Source organism: Peromyscus leucopus, chromosome 6 (assembly GCF_004664715.2).
Source record: "Peromyscus leucopus breed LL Stock chromosome 6, UCI_PerLeu_2.1, whole genome shotgun sequence".
NCBI classification, from domain to species: domain Eukaryota; kingdom Metazoa; phylum Chordata; class Mammalia; order Rodentia; family Cricetidae; genus Peromyscus; species Peromyscus leucopus.
The window spans coordinates 117175603-117196607 of NC_051068.1; the positions used below are offsets into that span (position 1 = coordinate 117175603).

The window sequence follows — 21005 nt, forward strand, 5'->3', positions numbered from 1 at the left end:
TGGAATTCCTGTTAGGATTGGATCCAGCCTATAAATGAACTGAGTAGAAACTGATATCTTTAACAATATTGAGTCTTTGCAATTCATGAACATGGTTGATTTTTTTCCATTAGCTTTGATTGTCCCAAAGACAAGAATGGACACCTGTAAGCACATAAACATGCTTCATATTAATTAATATTCACTATTCCTTTCAGTAGAGAGATTAAACATGAATGGGAATGGAGAGGAAGAGAGAGTAAATGACTTCTTACAAAGAAGTCAGTGAGTTACATAAAAGGGAACTTGTGCTTCCTTGAACTGACTCTAAAGCCAAACTTTTTTCATTCACTACTAGACATAACTCAGCTTCACCAGGGCTGAGGGAGGGTCATCACTCATTTGTGCAAACCTCTCCAAAATTCAGGTTGCTTCTGAACAATTATACATTCCAAATTCTTGCTACAATGATACCTTCAGCTACAGAAAGGAAAGTCAGCATTAAACTGTATGAGACATGTGGGCATTGCAGATTAAATTATACTTCCAAATTGCACTTGAGAATAGAGTGTGCCAGTTATATCCTCTGAGCATCTAGCTTGGCTATCTCACTTGGGATTCGGGTTAATGAACAGCAGAAACTTTTTGCACTCCATTGAAAAACAAAACTAAAAACACTTCCCCACACAAAAAGACACAAGAAAGGATAATTCCATTTATAAATTGTCTGTTGGAACTGATCTAGGAGTTTCCAAAATGGTCTGTCTGCTCTGGACATAGTTTGTGGGATACCTTGTTAGGAAGATTTACTTATTTTACAACTTAAAAAGTATTTATTTTTTCAAGCAAAAGCATGCACACAGCCCCCCACTTATCACAATTTGTGCAGATAAGTTCCCCACACTGGGGGAAATTGCAGGGGTCAACACATCCAGAGTGCAATGGAGAAGCCTCGCGCTGGGAAAGGCGCCTTCGTGATCATGATATCTCCCTTGCCAGGTAAGGATTCATGCCCCCAAGATAATAAAAATGAAGCAATAAATTAAAACAAATCTCAAGTGATTGTAATTAAAATTAGCCAAAGTTTCTGCTGTTCTTGATCAGCGGGAGAACCAATGTTAAATGAGTTCACATGCAAAGGAAGGCCCCGGAGCCAGGTGAACGTGACTGCAGGAGAGCCTCAGTGTGCATCCCACCCCGCCTTGATAGCTCCATGCCACCTGTTGGAATGGTCCCCTAGTGATCCACCTCACCAGTCCCTTTCCAGCTCACAGAGAAAGCCGGTGGGGATGTTTGGTGGGAGCGCAGGGAACAGGCTGCTGGAGATGTGGGAGACAGAAGACAGCGCCCCAGCCACACTCCTTCAGACGGCCTCCCCTCCCCACCTGTCTCAGAGAAAGGCCGTCCCACAAAGGGCGTGGCAGGGAACTCGAGTCTTGCGGGAGGTGGGTCACGAGGCTGGGGCCAGAGGAGGGAGGATGGCTGGAGCCTGTGGGGCTGGGAGCCCAGAGTGACCCTGCGCTGATGCGTCGCATCCCTCGGCGGCTAGCAGGACCTGACTCCTCCCCGTGGGTCCCCGCTGTTCCCTTGGGTGCGCCCTCGGCGCGCCTTGGGCCGCAGGTGAGCCTAGCCCAGCGCTGCCCCGGGGCATCAGGTGTCGTGTGAACCTTGCTTGCTGGCGCTCGGCGCTCGGGGAGGGAGTTCGATGTCTCCAGCAGCAGGTGACCGTAAGCGGGAGGGTAGGGGCCAGGACACCTGCGCCAGCCATGGAGGGCACACAGAGGGGAGCGGAGTGCGAGATGCACCGGTTTGGCACAACCGGGGCTCCGCCATGGACCACAGGTCAGTGGGGCTCGCGGCTGGGGTGGAAACACCCTCTCTGCGTCACCTCGGCAAGGTCTGGAGGTGACAGCAGAGTCCTGGCTGTTCATAGCTGTGTTTCCCGAGAAGCAAGCTGCGAGAATCCAGTGCAGGATGCCACCCCAGCCCAGAGTGGGTTCTCTCTGGGAGCCTGTGCCCCGGGAGGCCAACTGGACTCCCTCCAGGGTCTCAGAGACCATTCTTGGAGTGGCTTCGTGTCTGCTCTTAACTTGGGCTCCCTTTGTAAAGGCTGTGGCCAGGGGTAGAAATGGAGGCAACAGCACGGGCTCTGCGCTGGTCGGACTCGGGCAGGTTGCAGAAGCCGGAGATCTCAGGGTGTGGTGTCCGGATGACAGCAGGCCAGCTTTGGCTTTCTTGCTCGGAACCAGCCCCACAGGGGTAGTCCCATGGCATAGAAGAAGAGGAAGGAGGCGCGGCAGAGAGAGTAGAACTGTTCTCATTTTGCAGGAGCGAAAACTAGGGCTCGGTTTGGACCTAGAGAGTTGCCTGAAGTCATAGACTTGTCAAATTGTAGAGCCAGAGAGGGAGGGCGGAAAGAAGGGAGGGGTCTGGTGAGAAGCAGCGATGCTGAAGAAGCAGGTTGGGGCAGTTTGTGGTGCTTTCTCCAAATCACACATTCCCTCTCAATCGCTACATTCGTGCAGCTCAACCCAATCTAGCCTCTGGCTGCTGTCTAAGTGTGTGAGTCAGTCTAGGGCCAGCACCCTGACATCCCAGGTAGACTCCTGCGGGGCCCCTGTGCAGGCCTTCACACCAGAAAAAGAGCGGGGTCAATACCTGGTCGGCCAGCGTGGATCCCCATGCTTTGTAAGTTTAGCAGTCAGCCCAGAATGAAAGCTGTGTTTCTGGAACAACCTGAGCAGCGTTTTGAATAAATTAATGGTGGTTGGCTGTTTTCTCTTTGTTCCTGCCGGTTACTGTTACATGGTGTATGGCTAGTGTGTTTAAAGTTTAATTTTCTCTGTATCACAATGGAAAGGGGTTTGGTGGGACTTCAGATGAGTAGTCCACAAACACACTTTACTACCAACACGTTCATTACTGTAGTTATTCATATGTAGTAACCAACAGAAATTGTTTTAAGTCTGTCCCAGTTAGGGTTTCTACTGCTGTGATAAAACACCATGACCAAAAGTCACTCAGGGAGGAAAGGGTTAATATCAGCTCAGAATTCTCTTGTACACAGTTCATCACTGTGGGAAGTCAGGAACTCTCTTGTAGGATCACAGTTCATCACTGTGGGAAGTCGGGCACGATCACAGTTCATCACTGTGGGAAGTCGGGCACGGGGCGAACTTGGCGAGGCGGGAACTGGAGCAGAAGCCGTGGTGAAGCTCTGCTTGCTCAGCTTTCTTTCTTTCTTTTTCTCCTTTTATTTTTTTAATCAATTCTTTGTGTCTTTCACATCACGCATCTCCATCCCATTCATTTCTCTGACCCTTCAAATCCACCCTCTGCCCTTGCAACCCCCCTCCCCCTCCAAATAAAATAAAATAAAATTTTAGAGAAATAAAAGAGAAGGAAAAAAAAATCAGTCTCGTCCTGGAAGCTGCAGTGTGACAGAGTGAGTCACTCAGTAAACCCTCTTGTCCACATATTTTACTTGCAAGTGTCCATTACAAAGGTCTGGTTCGAGGCCTCTGGTCTCTGCTACACTGTCGATGCTGGGCCCTCACTGGAACTCCTCTGGGTTATTCTGCTGTTGCCCTGTGCTGTGGAGATCCTGGAGCTTTGGGTCTGCAGCACCAGCAGACCACAGATGGGGTGGATGTTGGGGTGGGCCAACACATAATCCTGGTTCTGGGCCTGGGTAGTTGCAGGGTTGGTCAGCCTGCCAGCTCTCCCTTGTCCTCACCACTAGGGCAGACTCCTGCATTGTTCTGGTGAGTTCACCCCTGGTAGCAATGAGCAAGGAGCGGGGGCCAGTTCTCCTGATTTCACATCCTCAGGGTCGGATCTCCCACACCCACACCTTCAGGGCCAGCTCTACTGGGCTGCCCAGGCATGGCACAGGGGCCACTCTCCTGAGTGCTGCTGTTGATGAGGGGCAGGGCCAGCTCTCCTGCTCTTATGACCTCAGGGCAGCCCTCCCCCCTCTACCCCCCACCTTTCCACCCATGCTGCCACATGACCGATGAGTAATGGAGATGGCTCTCCATGTTCACAACTACAGGGCTGGCTCGCCCACACCTCTGCCAACAGGATGGGCTCTATTGTGCTGCCCAGGTGGGGTGCAGGGCCTGCCCTCCGGAGTGTTGCAGCTGGTGGGGGGCAGGGGTAGCTCTCTTGCCCCTCTGACCTCAGGGCCGGCTCCCTCTAACTCCCATGCTGCCACATGAGAGAGGAGGAATGGGGACATCAGCTTGTTTTCTTATACCACCTAGGACCATCTACCCAGGGATGGCCACCCCCTCCCCCAAGGGGACTGAGCCTCCCACCTTAATATTAAGAAACGGCCCTAAGGACATGCCTACAGGCCAATCTTACAGAGGTGTTTTCTCCATTAAGATTCCCTCTTCCAAGGTATGTCTGGATTGTGTCAAGTTAATGAAAACCAACCAGTTCAAAGTCCCACAGACATAAGGGAGAGAGAAAAAAAAAGCCACCAGTTCTTGGAGTTTCACTCAAGAACATCTTACCTCTTTCTTCAAAGGAGTAGAGTGAAGGGCTGGGTATGTGACTGAGCAATCGGAGTGCTTGTCTCACATGAACAAGACTGGGGACTCTATCCCCAGCTTGGCAGAAACAAATGCTGTCTAAAGCATCCCACTGGTTTTTTATTTGTTTGCCATGCCTTTTCCTGTCCTTTACGTCTTTACCCAAGAATTGTTACATATACTCATGCTCTGAGGTGACTTGTAACACTGGGACAAAACCACACCTTAATGCACGCCATTATGGTTGTCTTCGGAAGGAACTGACGGCATTTGTTACATACTAATATGTTTTATGCATTATTCTCTTCACTCAGCAGTGGCCTTACTTATCACTTTTCATTAATCAGGAGTTTAGAATGTCTCCCATGACTGGTTTTTATAGCCCAAATCTCCACTTCAGGAATGCTGGGTTTGCTGAGAATGTTGTAATCTATATCCAACGTGTGATTCTAGACTTGGAAAGCAGTAGGTCTCATTTATCAGATGTATGAATGTAGGCTAAATTCTTCTCCCTTCATCATTAAGTGCAAGTTATTATGAAAACATTAAACTCAGATGGGCTTCTGTTCTGTGCGGAAAAACTCTACTCTCTTGGTGAGTGTAGGGTATTTTATTTGAATGCGTTTCCATAGTATCACTGAGGGGGAATCCCAGGTAACTTGCAGTCTCTGGAGAGACTTCTTCATCAGTTTGAAAAGTTTCTTCAACCCTTTCAAAGAGACAAAAGAAACAGTATGAAGTATGAAGTATGAAGCACATGCTTCAAATATCCTGGGTAAGAGGAAACAAGTTCAAGCATTGGGCCATTTGGGAAAGGGGCTGCAGTTGAAGGCTGTCTTCCCCTCTGTAGCAGAGCTCAGTTCTGGAGGCTCACACAGTCCCTAGAAATCTCGTTGATGTTAGAGAGCCTCCCTGCCTAGTTGGGATAGAGTGTAAGAGAGGCTGCCTGCTTACACTCCGTGTTAAGGCCCTATTTGCATTTATTTAATAGCTGCTACAATCTTCCGAGGATAGATATTATCATTTTGCAGGAATAAGGCTCAATGTGGGCTGAGGGAATGTGAGTTGACACAAGTCATAGAAGGATCGAGATCTAAACCAGTTCTTGGTTCTTACAAAGCCTGTTTATTGATTAATAATTGTATGGAAGTTTTTGTTTCTCCCCAGAGAGGAAAATGAATGACCATGTCCACGTGAAAATCTGTATATCATTTCAGGGTCCATTTACTCTCTGAAGTTCTTATTCAGCCTCTCAGGCCCCGATCTTTGCAAAAACTGTATCTGGTACCCACTGAGCCAGAAAGCACACACATACCATACACAGCCTTACATGCAAACATGAAATCTTTTGCTAATAGGAGCAGACCTTGGAGCTGTTAACTTTCAACTAGGCAAGAATTCACTTAAGTAGTTGAAACCAGTTGGAGACTGATATCCCGTTATAATCCATGCTCACCTGAGATGGTGTGGGAGTACAGGACAGCTCTATGGACCCTGGGGCAGCCATGCGAGCTTTCTTGGACACACTACCACAGCTCCACACTGCCATCTGCAGCAGGCTTGGGCACCCTTAATCTTTCAGGTACTTCCGTTCGGGGAAAACTAGATCCTCGGCTTTGATATGGAAAAGAATTTCAGGACTAGTTAAGAGGCAGAGTGGGAGTTTATTAATGCTATTTTAATATACTTTTAAAGCATGAGGGTGAAGAGAGAAAGAGAAGTGGTCCAGAAGGAAGAGTAAGGCATCCTTCTGCATGAGTGTGGGCTTCTTAAGAGAGGGTCATAAGCATCCTAGTGTTAGCCTCATGTACCATCGTGGTGGCTCTCAAGCCACATCTCAAAGCGTTGCTGGGAAACTTCCTGTCTCATTTTTTGGTAAGTAGGATGGCAGGTGGCTCCAGAGATATCTGGGGGTGGAAGTAGAGCCCAAGAGCCACTAGGGCCGTGCAAGGGGTTTTTAATACGTCCTTTTCCTGTTAAGGGGGTTTCCTAATGAGCGTTCTAGAAAACTGCGGGTTTACAGTTGTAAGGGGAGGAGGCCTTAAGCAAATGTTAATTGTTCTAGAACATTTGATTCTCAGCTGGCGAGAAGCCCCCCCATTCTTTTCTCATGTCCCCGCTCCCCCCCCACTCCCACTTTGTGTTTCTATTCTGTCTGACCGACAGGGATCCTTTGACGTGGGCTTGTGCCTTTCCCCACTGAGTGGAAATGTTTGGTTCCCTCCCTAGAGATGGCGAACCCTGAGGTGGCGGGAAGCAGCTGCAGCCCTCACCAGGATGAAAGTCACTGCACTTTTCACCAGAGCTCGTCCCCCAGTGAAGAGCTTCTCTTAGAAGACCAGATGAGGCGGAAACTCAAATTCTTTTTTATGAATCCTTGTGAGAAGTTTTGGGCTCGGGGTAGGAAGCCATGGAAACTCGCCATACAAATTCTGAAAATCGCAATGGTGACTGTCCAGGTGAGCATCTCCCAGTACAAGTTAGGTGCAAACCTCTTTGCACACCAGAGAAGGAGGGCCTTGTTCACAAGACAGCTTTTACCTGCGTGCCTAAAGACATCAAAAACATAAGAAAAAATACACCTGTCTAAGTTAGGGTTTTATTGCTGTGAAGGGACACAGCATGCGTGCTTACATTTCCTTTAAAAATTATTTTGAGACAGGCTCTCACTATTTAGCTCTAGTTGGCCTGGAACTCTCTATGTAGACCAGACTGGCATGAACTCATGGATATTCACCTGTCTCTTGCTTCCCAGGGCTGATATTCAAGGCATGCATCATGGCATCCAGCTTATTTTCATTTTTCATTATTATAATTTTACTACCATAATAGTTTTCAGGAATAAACATTTTTAACATTTGGATCCTAATGAAGACATTTCTTGAGAGGGATCTAAATCTTCCACAGATGCTAGCTGACTCCCAACATGAGGTTATTCTTTCATTCCTAATATTCTGGGAATTCCTTTCTCTAGAAACTGCATGGATTTTTGCTGTAGGCAATCTCTTGGATTCTTACAGGCCCGGATCATGAGAGATGTGTAGTGGAAGAATATGGAGTCAGCAGATGGGAGCTTGTATCAGCCTGTAAAATAAGTGCCTTCATTTTTGTGAGAAGGGAAAATTTCAATCTATTTCCCATAGCTTCTTTTAATTTTTTTTGAGGAATCATGTTTTGTAATAGTTGTCTAAACTGTTGTGGTTTATTATAAAAATGGACCTTGGGAGTTGGCAAGATGGCTTCCCTGGTAAAGGTGCTCACTGCCAAACAGACAACCTGGATTTGATTCCCAGAACCCACGTGGTAGAAGGTGAGAACTGACTCCTATCAATCATCTTTTGACCTCCACACATGTGTGCACACACGAACAAAATAAACAAATGTCAAAAAAAGGACTCTCCTGCTGGTGAGGGGAAGTATCACTTGTTAAAAGCAGAAGGACAAACACGAAGGCCAAGTTTAGGTTAGTATTTTTATTTTCTGTTCTTGGTGAATACCTGTTATTGAAGGAGAGTTTTTTTTTTAAATGTTAAGATTGCTAATTTTAATTGCTTGTTACAAACAAGTACTTGTGATTAGTAAACCAAGGCAGTTCCTAGACTCATTTGAAGTTGGTGGAATTCTTGTTTAGATTTCTAACCCAGGACTTGGGTGACCACTCTGTCCCAGTGCATGGTTTCATGCCATTCTAACCATCCTCCAATTGGAGAAATCCCAGCTTCTCTCACCTTACAGAAAGGTACTGATGTTTACAGTGTTTAAAAGGCCTCATGGCTCAGAAGTGGCTGCATGGAGACACCAGAGGCAGATGCACTTCCTCGTCAATGTATCACCATGGAAACATGCTCAGTTCTCAGTATAATACTTGGCAAGTTGCACTTGAAATTTTATTTCCAGGTGATAATGAAATATGTCACAGCACTGAAAGGCTTATTTGTGTCATTCATATGGGGGAGCCTGTGCCAGTTGGATGGGAATGCTAGTTACTTAGATAATAATAGATACATTTGGGTGATGGCTGTGTGCCAAGCTTTCAATATATCTATATCTATATAATACACACACACACACACACACACACACACACACACACACACACACACACACGCTCATGCTCAAGCTCAAGTCTTAAAACAAACTGGACCTGAGCTGTGCATGTCTGTCTCTCAGACTGTGTGAGACTTAGTGTGCAATGTTCTCTGTGTGATACAGGAAACTATAGCAGAGATCAAGGATGCACAGTCTTCGATTTGCACACTCTAAGAGTTACGTTCATAATTGCTTGCTCATCTTTTTAGAGAATCCCTAATAGTTACTAGTGTGGCCAAGAGGAATCTTAGTCAGTGGTTTAAGCCTTTTGGTTAGAAACACACAAAGGTGTTTGGTAAGTATGTTTTTTTGTTTGTTTGTTTTGAAATGGGGTCTCAATGTATTGTTCAGGCTAGTTTGGAACTCACTATGGAGGCTAGACTGGCCTCAAAGTCTGTGCAATCCCGTGATCTTAGCCTCCTGAGTGCTGGAATCCAGGCAGCAGCCTCCATACCTAACATTTGCAATATCTTTCCCTCCCTTCTCTCCCCGCTCTCCCTCAGACTCTTTTAAAGAAAAACTACATTTAATTCCCTCCCTCCCTCCCTCCTTCCCTCCCTCCCTCTCTCTGCCATCTGTGTGACAGTACCCCTAGAAGGCAGAATAGGGTGTCAGTTCTCCTGGGACTAGGATTACAGGGCACTGTGGGCATTGTGTGCAGACTGGAACTCCAGTCCTTTGCAGGAGCAGCAATGTTTAATCACTGAGTCATCTCTCCAGCCCCCATACCTGACTCTTTCTGTCTTGTTTTTCTCTGTGTAACCCTGGCTCTCCTGGAACTCTCTTTGTAGACCAGGTTGGCCTTGAACTCATGAAGATCCACCTGCCTCTGCCTCCCAAGAGCTGAGACTAAAGGTGTGAGCCACCACACCCAGTGATCCCTATCTCTGACTCTTAACTGTAATCTCTTCTTAGTCTGGATCTGAGCACTCAAACACATTGTACACAGGCTACTTTGTCACTGGGAAAATGAAAATGACTTGGTGATGGATGTCTCTAGAACTGGGAGGTTTTGCTTTTCAGCAGCAGAAGGAAAATGTCTGTATCTCTAAGTGCCCCCAACCCCAAGGTCCCATTTCTCTCATCATCTGTCTCGTTCTCTGGAGTACAGCAGGTCTCCCAACCACCGCAGCCTCTGTCTGTCATCCAGAACCCAGGTTTACTGCTTGGCACTTTACAGGAAAGGGGGAGGAAACGGGTTTATTTAAGGTTTGGCTAGAACTGGGAAGGAAGGGATGGAGGAAGGGAAAGAAGGAGAGGAGGAGGAAGAGAGGCAGAGACAGAGAGGGACAGAGACAGAGCGATCTCGCCTTCACCTGGCCTCTAACAGTGTTACAGACTACAGAGAAGATGTTAGTACAGCCGTGCAGTCTGTGGGTTCTACTGAGAGGTAAGTGGTCAGAGTGTAGGCTGCTAAGACAATTCGGAGGAGATGGCTCCTTCTTTACAGAGTCCTTCCCTGGCATCGAAGCTCCAGCCCTGGCCTGGGTCTCCCAGAGAAGTCTGGTATTTTAGGCTCTTTTGAGGGCCAGGACAGGTTGTGTCCTTGTTGTCCAGAACCTAGCTCAGTGGTGAATTCTAGGATGCACCTGGATGTTTGAATGTATTCGTAAGAGTATCTTTGGGAATGCTTGGGAGATCCTTGGACCAGTGTTGATAGATTTCATGTCCCTAGAATACCAAGCTGTCACATTTAGCTTAAAGAAACTTTTCAGAAATGAAAGTCAAGTTAGGTAGAGGATGAAGGCATATGGATGCAGGTCAGATGTCAAAGTGGGGAGACAAATGCATTCTTTCACACCAGATCCTAGGAATACATTTCCTGGAGTGATGGGATAAATGGAGCTTGGATTCAATCTTTCAGACATGGATTGTAATTTTGACTACACACTTCCTAGTCATGTGACTTTAAAATTACTTAATTTCTCTGAACTTTTACAAGCTCGCCTGCAAAACTGCTGTATTAGGGACCATGCTGTGCAGCTGATAACTGTGGGGAGAATTTCTGCAATAGCGCTCACACAGAGATGCTCAGTGTTGTTCCCAAGTATACCCCACCTCATCCTTGGGTCTGAATCAGAGTATCTGGGGGAGGGGCGGAGAGAGGGGAACGGGATGAATGAGAGAGAGAGAGGAGAGATACTGAGAATGAGGGGGAGAGAGAGACAGAGAGAGACAGAGAGAGAGAGACAGAGAGAGAGAGTAAAGGAGGGAGGGAAGGAGGGAGAGAGGGAGGGATACTGAAGTGGTTTGGGAGGGATAAAAGACTAGAAACATGGAGTGAGGCAAGTCTGACTGATGGCTGCACAGTGAAACAACTTTTTCCAAACCTGAACAGTTGGATTTCATGGAAAATTCTGCCTGAATATTAATGAAATATTACTTTAATATACTCTAATTTAGAGAATATAGTTTCGATTCTGGGTCTTATTGGGACAACTTGGGTAATGAGGTCTAGGACTTTAGTCTGCTCATAGGGCTTAGACTGTCTTAGTTTGTTATCCAGTAAGTGTGAACATTCCTTTTCTCCCTCTTCCCGCTCTCCCTCCCCCATGTGTCTCTCTGTGTGTCTCTGTCTCTATATATATATGCATTGTGTGTGTGTGTGTGTGTGTGTGTGTGTGTGTGTGTGTGTGTGCAGTGTATGTGCATGCACATTTCAGCATGTGAATGTGAGTGCACATGTGCCGTGGCATGCATGTGGAGACCAGAGGACAAAGCTGAGTGTCAGTTCTCCATCCAGGTCTGTTGTTTTCCGCTGTGCACACCTGGCCCGTGAGCTCTCAGATACTCTCCATCTCCACCTCCTTTGTCCCTACAGGAGTGCTGGATTGCTGGCACACATCTGGCTTTCCTTTGAATCTGAGGATTTGAACTCAGGTCCTCATACGAGCAAGGAAAGTTCTTTCATCCACTGAGCCATCTCCCAGCCCCCAAGCCTTCTGGATACCCTGCCAAGCTTCTTGTAAATTCTTGCCAGCCAAGCCCCTGAACCACATGCCTCCATCTCTTTTCTGTTCAGCTTTTTCATCCTCACACTGTTTCTTTCTTTCTTTCTTTTTTAAAGTTGGTCCTGTTTGGACTGAGTAACCAGATGGTAGTAGCTTTCAAGGAAGAGAACACCATAGCCTTCAAACACCTCTTCCTGAAAGGATACATGGACCGGATGGACGACACATACGCAGTATACACTCAAAACGATGTGTACGACCAAATCATCTTCGCGGTGGGCCAGGTAAACCAACTGTGTGTATTTGCCGTGGATTTTGTTTGCTTGCTTTAGGTGTTAGGGTTGAACTCAGGGCCGTGCACAAGCAAGACTAGTGTTCTAATAATGAGATACCCAGACAGTGTGTACATCCTTTACCCTGGAGAAATAACAGACTGGAGAAATGCTAGGGACAAATTATATAGAAACCCACACTCCAGTGTACAGTTCTGCTTGGAGGCGACTTATGAATAAACAATTCAAATGTAGTTTAAGGGCTGGAGAGATGGCTCAGCAGTTAAGAGCACTTGCTGCTCTTCCAGAAGACCTGGCGTTTGCTTCCCTGCACTCACATCAGGCAGCTCACAACTGCCTGTGACTCCAGCTTTAGAAAATCCATTGTCTTTCTGGCCTCTGCAGGTACCCCCTCCTCCATCACGGGGCACACACACACACACACACCTCTCTAAAAGTAAACTACTTATTTAAAAATTGATTGAAAAATATTGCTAACAAACTTTTATACAATTAGAATAAAAGCTTTTGTTTCCAACCAGCAGAAAGGTTGAATTTCAATGACTTGATTAAAAGAATCAGGGATAGGACTTGACGAGAGAGCTTCAATACTCAACATAACCCTGGATGTAAGCAGTCATTAAGTCTTCAAAGCTTATACTTTTGGAGACCTATAACCAATAATGAGGATTTTAATTTGGAAGTTTGTGTAACAAGCAAGGCCTTCAAACTCATGTACAAGTGAGGCTTTCATGTCATGCCTGTTGAATGCCCTGTGATGCTAACTGCCGGACAGAAAGGAGGCTTGTTCTTCATCCTCCAGAGTCAAGTTTTCACTCTGGATTATTTTTGCTATAATTAGTACTTTCTCAAGGTTCAAAGTCACTTCTTTTGAAGGGTTAATTAAAAAAGTGTTTGAGGTCAGTATATTTTTTGTTTGTTTATTTGTTTTTTGAGACAGGGGTTCTCTGTATAACAGTCTTAGCTGTCCTGGAACTTGCTTTATAGACCTGGCTGGCCTCGAGATCTGCCTCTCTCTCCCAAGTGCTGGGATTAAAGGTGTGCACCATACACCACCACTGTATTTTTAACCTAGGGTAGCTACAGATTACACTTCGAAATCATTAAATCCTTTCTTCAAGCATTGTTCCCGGGCAATTGTGACTCTTCATTTTCTAGAGACAACCTGTTCAAACAGCGATCACGAGCCGCTGGGATGAAATTCATTTTTACAGAGCCCAGGCTCTTGGTTAGCGGTGGGAATAGGAAACTTAGAGACAAAAGCTACATGAAGTTGCTAAACAGAATCAGGCCCTACAGTGTCTAGAAGGAAAATAGCAAATAGCTTAGCGGTAAAGTTAAGTTTAGAGATTTTTTTTTTAAAGTGTGTGTGTGTGCGCGCGCGCGTGTGTGTGTGTGTGTGCGTGTGCGTGTGTGTGTGTGTGTGTGTGTGTGTGTGTGTGTGTGTGATGTATGCAGGTCATGACATTTGTGTGAACATCAGAGGACAGTTTGGCTGTAGTGTGTGTGCGTGGGTGGTGTGGGGGCGGTGGCGTGTGCGTGTGGTGGGGTGTGTGGCGCGTGTGTGTGCGTGCGTGTGCGTGTGCGTGTGTGTGATGTATGCAGGTCATGACATTTGTGTGAACATCAGAGGACAGCTTTGGCTGTAGTGTGTGTGCGTGTGTGTGGGTGTGGCGGGGGTGTGTGTGTGGTGCGGCGTGTGGTGTGTGGGTGTGCGTGTGCGTGTGTGCAGGTGTTGTGTGTGGGCGCTGCTGTGTGTGTGTGCGTGTGCGTGTGTGTGTGTGATGTATGCAGGTCATGACATTTGTGTGAACATCAGAGGACAGCTTTGGCTGTAGTGTGTGTGTGTGTGTGTGTGTGTGTGTGTGTGTGTGTCATGTATGCAGGTCATGACATTTGTGTGAACATCAGAGGACAGCTTTGACTGTAGTCCTCAGCATCTACCTTGTTTGAGATCAGAGTCTTGTTCATCATTACAAATACTAAGCTAGCTGGCTTGCAAGCTTCTTGGGGGATTTCCTTGTCTCTGTTTCCCACTTCACCATAGGAAAATTGGGATCACAAATGCATGCTATTGCACCTGGTTTCCCATGGGTCTCGGGGATTTGAACTCATGATTAGGTGGTAAGTGCTTTACACACTGATCCATCTCTCAGCCCTAGATTTCTCTTTTAAATATATTAGTATCTGCAACGCGCTGTACCCAATGTATGTGTTTCTTAGGTGTTATGTAGAGACAAGGAGTAAATAGTCCATTACATTTTGTTGTTTTGAACCAGGGCCTTATGTAACCCAAGGTGACTTCAAACTTTGTAGCAGAGGCTGGCATCGACCTTTTGGTCCTCCTGCCTCCACCTCTGAAAAGCAATCACTATGCCTGGCTAAAGGCTTGGAAATGCTTTATAAAATGTCTTTACCTTTATCACCAGGACTAAACTCTGTCTTCAAAACCCTGTGTCTGGCACTGAAGCCACACAGCTTGTTAGATCTCCATGTCGCACCACGGAGAGTCCTTAGCTTGCTGTCACGTTTCTTTCTGCTGTTATAGGAAAGTGTCTGTCAGGATGATAAGTGAAAGCAGTTTCTCTCTCGCAGTTCTAGAGGCATGAAAGGCTAAGATCAAGATGTCCACATGCTCAGCTCTCGCTGGAAGGGACACAGAGGGGCAAAAGGTCCTCATAGTCCCTCCAGCCCTGTTATGTTGGAACTGCTTGGTCTAATGTCTCAAGCGCAGCATGTGAATTCCTGCATCCAGCTGTTTCTCTTATTCCCCCACTCAGTGGACCACTCTGCATTGTTTTTAAATAATCCACCAGAAATTACAACTCTTATGATCCAGCACTGCTCATGCATCAGGGAGACACATGCTCCGCCCATGTCCACACATACCTAAACCTTCATCCGTGATCAACAGCATAGCATTTGATGAAATTACTCTACGAAGAAGGAAGTCTCAGAGAGACACGAAAATGTTTGTTAGTGGGTTCAGAATCCTTGTTGTATGTGTTCCAGTAACGGGGAGGACCACAGATGAGCCATGTAGAACTGCTTTACTTCTGTAGTGCCCTGCTTGGCTTTGATTTTACTTTACCTGTCAGAGAATGACCTGGGATGCTCATCTAAGTGAGAAAGAAGATTCTGGGTCAGGAGTGTAGGGAGAGGCTGCGGTCAGAAGGCTGTTGGCTTGGAGAATTCCTGGGTAGATTGTACAAAGCGTCTGAGTAGTCAAGGCCTCCATGGGGCTTTCCTGGGATTCAGCCGTCCCTTTGATCTCTGCTGCTCTACCTCAGAGCCACTTGCTCAGATGCAGCATCCCACGGTGTGTTTCCTGAATGTCTGCACACTGAGGGCAGATGGGAACCTACCCTCTCAAGACATGGCTGGGAAGGGTTACCACGGCTTTGATTTCCCCTGACCGGCACCCCTTTGTCCTGGCTGGTGTTCCATTTCCGTCTCTCTTTTTGGGATGAAGTACCTGCAGCTTCGCAACATCTCTGTTGGCAACCATGCTTATGAGAACAAGGGGACGCAGCAGTCGGCCATGGCCATCTGTCAGCACTTCTACAAGCGAGGCACCATCTGCCCCGGGAATGATACCTTTGACATCGATCCAGAAATTGAAACAGGTGATGATCTCCTACAACCCTGAACTGTGTTTTTAACTCCCTGAATTGTTTCTAAGCCCCGTGATAACTACATCTCTGAAAACAGTGATAGCCAGTGCTCTCACGGCACAGGAAGAACTATATGGTTCTTATGTGTCAGCTTCTTCTTCTTCTTTTTTTTTTTTTTCGAGACAGGGTTTCTCTGTGTAGTCATGACTGTCCCAGAACTCACTCTGTAGCCTAGTCTGGCCTCGAACTCACAGAGATCCGCCTGGCTCTGCCTCCTGAGTGCTGGGATTAAAGGCATGCATGACCACAGCCCGGCTATGTGTCAGCTTCTATTGTGAACCTTTGTTATACAACTCATGAATCCCATTTAAAAAAAAAAAAACAGATAAAGCATAGAGGAAATAGAAACAGGGAGAATGATGACATTCTGAGACAGAGTTTGAGTCTGTCTAAATATTCAACCACTCCAGAAATGTCTTACCTCTTAAAAACAGGATGTCAGAACAAGTGGCGTTGATACTGAGCTCCGCAGTCTTGATGTAAAAAGTAATAACACAAATAATTGCTCTTACTGATTATCCTTTGAAAATGCATTTTATTTATGGTTTTGTTCCTTTCCGTGGCAGAATGTTTCCTTATAGAGCCAGATGAACCTTTTGACATCAGAACACTTGGAGAAAATAAACTTAACCTAACACTGGACTTCCACAGGTGAGGAAAGCGGAGCCATTCACAGCCCAGCCTGTGTGTCCCCTCATCTCAAGTGTCCTCTGAAGGGGTGCACAGCCCAGCCTGTGTGTGTCCCCTCATCTCAAGTGTCCTCTGGAGGGGTGCACAGCCCAGCCTGTGTGTGTCCCCTCATCTCAAGTGTCCTCTGGAGGGGTGCACAGCCCAGCCTGTGTGTCCCCTCATCTCAAGTGTCCTCTGGAGGGGTGCACAGCCCAGCCTGTGTGTCCCCTCATCTCAAGTGTCCTCTGGAGGGGTGCACAGCCCAGCCTGTGTGTCCCCTCATCTCAAGTGTCCTCTGGAGGGGTGCACAGCCCAGCCTGTGTGTCCCCTCATCTCAAGTGTCCTCTGGAGGGGTGCACAGCCCAGCCTGTGTGTGTCCCCTCATCTCAAGTGTCCTCTGGAGGGGTGCACAGCCCAGCCTGTGTGTGTCCCCTCATCTCAAGTGTCCTCTGGAGGGGTGCACAGCCCAGCCTGTGTGTGTCCCCTCATCTCAAGTGTCCTCTGGAGGGACACACAGCCCAGTCTGTGTGTGTCCCCTCATCTCAAGTGTCCTCTGGAGGGACACACAGCCCAGTCTGTGTGTGTCCCCTCATCTCAAGTGTCCTCTGCTTTCCAGACTCCTGACGGTGGAACTCCAGTTTAAGCTGAAAGCCATCAATCTGCAGACAGTTCGCCACCAGGAACTTCCTGACTGTTATGACTTCACTCTGACTGTAAGTATGGGCTGTGCTGAATGTGGCTCCTGTCTAGGAAAAGGTTATTTTATCTAGGTGTGTGGCTCAGGTTCATATACCGGTGCTGAGGAAGGCATGGTCAGAAAGAGGACGCTCCACCCTGAATGTGCTGGGACGCTATTCCAGCTAGCTTCTGCTCTGCACACTGCTTGCTTGGTGCTTGTCTGCTGCCCTCAGTGCATGTTCTGTAAGGAAGGGACTTTCCTTGTCTGCTGCTGTCTCCAGTGTGGGGCTTGGTGCACAGCAGATGACGAAATACCGAAGGATCAGGAATGTGTGTGTGCGCTCTCGTGAGGGGAGAGAGAGAGAGACAGAGAGAGAGAGACAGAGAGAGAGAAAGAGAGAGAGACAGAGACAGAGAGAGACAGAGAGAGACAGAGAGAGAGAGACAGAGAGAGAGAGAGAGAGAGAGAGAGAGAGAGAGAGAGAGAGAGAGACTGCTTTCCACTGTTGCCAAGGGGTCTTTGTTGAACTTGCTCACTGTGGATGTTTGCAGCCTGGGGTTACTGCTCATAACTGCACTGTGTGGTCCTGAGTGCTCTATTCTGTCTCTCTTCTTCCGCCCACTCCTGTATTGTATGTATTCCAGTTGTAGATGGGGCTGCTTAGTTCCCTTAGCATGGATGCTCTCACGAGGGTTTATTATTTCAAAAGACAAATGTGAGTGCTAAGATGCTCAACAGGAAGGATGCTGTGGCCAAGATGATGACCTGGGTTCAGTCCTCCAAATCTACATGGTGGAAGGAGAGAACTAATCCTGCAAGTTGTCTTCTGACCTCTACGTGTGCACTGTGTGCTCAAACACACAAGAACACACATACACATATACCAATATATATGCATACATATATATATCACATATATGATATATATGGATAAGTGTGATTTTATTTTTTAAAAAGATGCATTGATAACACATTCTGTTTGGCCACACAGAGGTCAGAATTTGAAGCCCTTGTTCTGTTTGAACCTATATTGCCTCATTTGTACAGCCTTTGCAGCAGCTTATATTCCTGAAGCTTGATTACTTGGTTGTGAAAAATGGAGTATTCAGGAGTAGGGGTGAAGTAACATTCCATCATATAATAATATATGGAGAAGTTTAACATGAAAAAGCATCCAAACCTGGAGAGAATTTTGAGCCATACTATACATGTTGATCCTGGTATTAACCAGCAATGTGACCTGATTTGAAAGATTTTGAGATATCATCAAGTCTTCTCTGTCTTGAGTTTGAGAAATGATGTTTTCACAGTTCTTGCAGTCATGACCCTTCTTGGTTGACTTTTTGTGATTCTTCAGTTGTAAACACAGTCTATAATCTCCCAAGAAGTGCGCTGATTTATTGTGTTCTCTTGTTCCAGCTTTCATGGCCTTTTCCTCTTCTCCCCTTTTTATATTTTATGTAGTTGACACCTTGCTCTTTATTCTAGAAGTTTCTAGGTGTTTGACATTGTCTCTGTTATACTGGAAGCTCCTTGAAGCTTATAGTCATTTTATTAATATCTTTCCCCTCAAACAACACACAGTAGGTGAGGCTAATGTTGGTTGAATGAATTAAAAAATGCTTGTGAAATCTGGGTCCTTTCCAATGGCTTGATTTTGATATCTAAGCCTCAAATTCATTGACATACTCTTTAACTTTTGCCTGCATGTGCTAAGTTGGATTTATAACAGAAAAAATAGTTCATCTGCATTCAGAAGTCTCACATGATGCTGTTTGAGGTTCTTTATTAGGCATATGAACATCTGAATTCTTTTGTGTGTGTGTGTGTGTGTGTGTGTATGTGTGTGTGGTATGTATATGTGTTCATATATGTGTGGCACATGGTATATATGTGCACCTGTATATGTGTGTTCACACATGTGTGTGGGAACATGCATATGTGGGTGCATATATATGTGTGTGTACATGTGTGTAAAGTCCACAGTTAACATTAGGGGGTTTCTTTGATTGCTTGATCCTTCACCTATTGAGGCAGGTCAATGGGTTCTGTCACTGAAGCCAGAGATCACCAGTTCTGGCTAGTCTGGCTAACACACCTGCCTAGGAGATTCCTTGTCTTAGTTCCTCAAGTGTTAGAGGCAGACACCGTGCCTGCCTGGCTTGCACATAGGTTCTGGGCATCTGGACACCAGCCCTCACGCTTCTGTAGTAAGTGCTTACCTCTTCAAATATTACAACCTTTTTTTCCTGCAATACTCTTTTAAAATCCTACCCAGCATCCTTTCTTCTTGGGGAGATTCAGCATCGAATGAGGCTCACTGAGATGTAACTCAAGCTATCTACTGAGTCCCTAGCAGTCCTTGAGGCTCTTCTTGTGGAAAAAGAGTACTTTCTCGTTGGCAAGGACTTTTTGTCCCATCAAATGACACTGGCATCTCCTTGTGTTCTTCAGCCACTGTGGGAGGGCAGCCAACAGCAGTGGCCTCGGCTGTGAAGGGAAAGAAGCTCCTCTGTCTGGAGGAGACACAAGGTGACTAGACTCTTTGAAGTTACTTAACATCTCACATCTTAGCAATGTATGTTCTGGTCTTCTGATGCAAGCAACTTCAGAGATGTATGAGCAATTCTCTCCAAACTGTTGTAAATGGGATTTAGTTTTCGCTACAGTAGAAGGTTTTGCAACTGCACCATTGTGCGATGTTTTAGTCACTTGGGCTATGGCTGACTTCCCTATGTGGAGAAACTTCAACGAAATTCATTTAAATGGCAGAGCCTTCTGAGCATTTTAAAAGTTCTTTGAGAGTTTCATAGAGAAATACAATGTGTTTTGATTGTATTCACCAGCCCTGTCCCCTCTTCCAGACCCTGCTCCACGCCCCTCCCACTTAGTCCAGTTAGTGTTGCCTGTGTATGCGCGGGTATGAGGCCATTCCCCAGAGCATGGACAGCTTGTCAGAAGCCACACACCCAGACATAATGACTCTTCATTTTCCAGTAGTCATCAACTGGCGACAGCCCCTCAGCTGGGGGTGGCGTCTCTGGGGTCTCTCCCCCATCTCTGCTGTAAGGGGAGTGTCTTAGTCTTGTGCAGGTGACCACAGCTGCTATGTGCTCACGAGGCAATGGCACGATATGTCCATAAGACCATGTCACAGCGGTCCTCCCCATCTTTTGGCTCTCACAGTCTTTCTGCCTCCTCTTCTGTGATGTTCCCTGAGCATGGGGCTGGAGTGAGGTGAGAGATATTGATTTAAGATTGAGCAATACATGAAGGACCTTTAACTGGACACTTCCCATCCTTTGGTGGGAAAGGGAAGAAGATGTAGGTGGTTTTCTTACCTTCCCTTTCTTTTCTCTGCATGGAGGAAGCAGGGAGATTAGAAGGAGACCGGGGGACCACAGAAGGCACTGTGCTGAAGCTCTGTGCTGCTTGCACCCGGTCTTTTCACCTGGTTATCGCAGAAGTGATACATGCTAGCCACACTGTCCCCGAGCCCTTTGTAATGCATGCAATACCATGGTGATGGAGAAATCTAGGCCCAGAATGAAATTAAAAAACCCTCTCGTCTGTGGTGTCTAAAGACAGAAATGATCCGCTTCTGTGATAGCATAATTTCCCAAACGCCAAAAAGCCATCCATAGTTAAGATCCTGTGGGAAGGTGGGGCAGAGCTAAGCTGTCCGAACTCCTGCCAAATCAAGTGTCTGGAATAGGAAGGAGGGAGGGGAAGGCACTCTTGTTTGCTGGGGTGTCCAGGGCTGGAATGCATCCTAGAAAAAAATGGGGTTTTAGACACTAAAATCTCTATAGCAGATCTAATTGAATATTATCAACTCATAGAGAAATAAAGTGGTACTCCAGGGATTAACAGTTACCATCGGATCAGAAATGAGGGCCAGCATTTCCCGTGTCCTTCAATGAACTACTTCCTGATGGATTCAGAGAGCTAGCTTGACTCCAAAGCTTAGTTGTGCACACTGGACCCTTTTTCTTGTCTTTACAGATAACATTTGACAACAAGGCTCACAGTGGAAGGATCAAAATAAGTTTAGATAATGACATTTCTATCAGGGAATGCAAAGACTGGCACGTATCTGGATCAAGTAAGTAATAAGCTCCACCCATTTGCAG

General features: G+C 46.4%; 1 protein-coding gene and 1 non-coding gene across 3 annotated transcripts in view; one reads left to right on the top strand and one right to left on the bottom strand.

The window, feature by feature from the left end:
* Positions 1 to 821: 821 nt before the first annotated feature.
* LOC114698290 lies at positions 822 to 986 on the bottom strand. The gene has a single exon (XR_003735336.1). It is a non-coding gene; the product is annotated as a U1 spliceosomal RNA (small nuclear RNA).
* A 447-nt stretch (positions 987 to 1433) lies between these two features.
* Mcoln3 (mucolipin TRP cation channel 3) overlaps positions 1434 to 21005 on the top strand; it is a 30405-nt gene continuing 10833 nt past the window's right edge. Inside the window, exons 1-7 of one of the 2 annotated variants that reach the window (XM_028876881.2) lie at positions 1434 to 1821; positions 6747 to 6976; positions 11674 to 11841; positions 15323 to 15476; positions 16091 to 16175; positions 16810 to 16906; positions 20878 to 20977. In XM_028876881.2, the coding sequence (XP_028732714.1) occupies positions 1746 to 1821; positions 6747 to 6976; positions 11674 to 11841; positions 15323 to 15476; positions 16091 to 16175; positions 16810 to 16906; positions 20878 to 20977 (910 nt within the window). In that variant the 5' untranslated portion in view covers positions 1434 to 1745. The remainder of the gene's footprint in view (positions 1822 to 6746; positions 6977 to 11673; positions 11842 to 15322; positions 15477 to 16090; positions 16176 to 16809; positions 16907 to 20877; positions 20978 to 21005) is intronic. The other variant, XM_037207176.1, reaches the window with a different exon arrangement.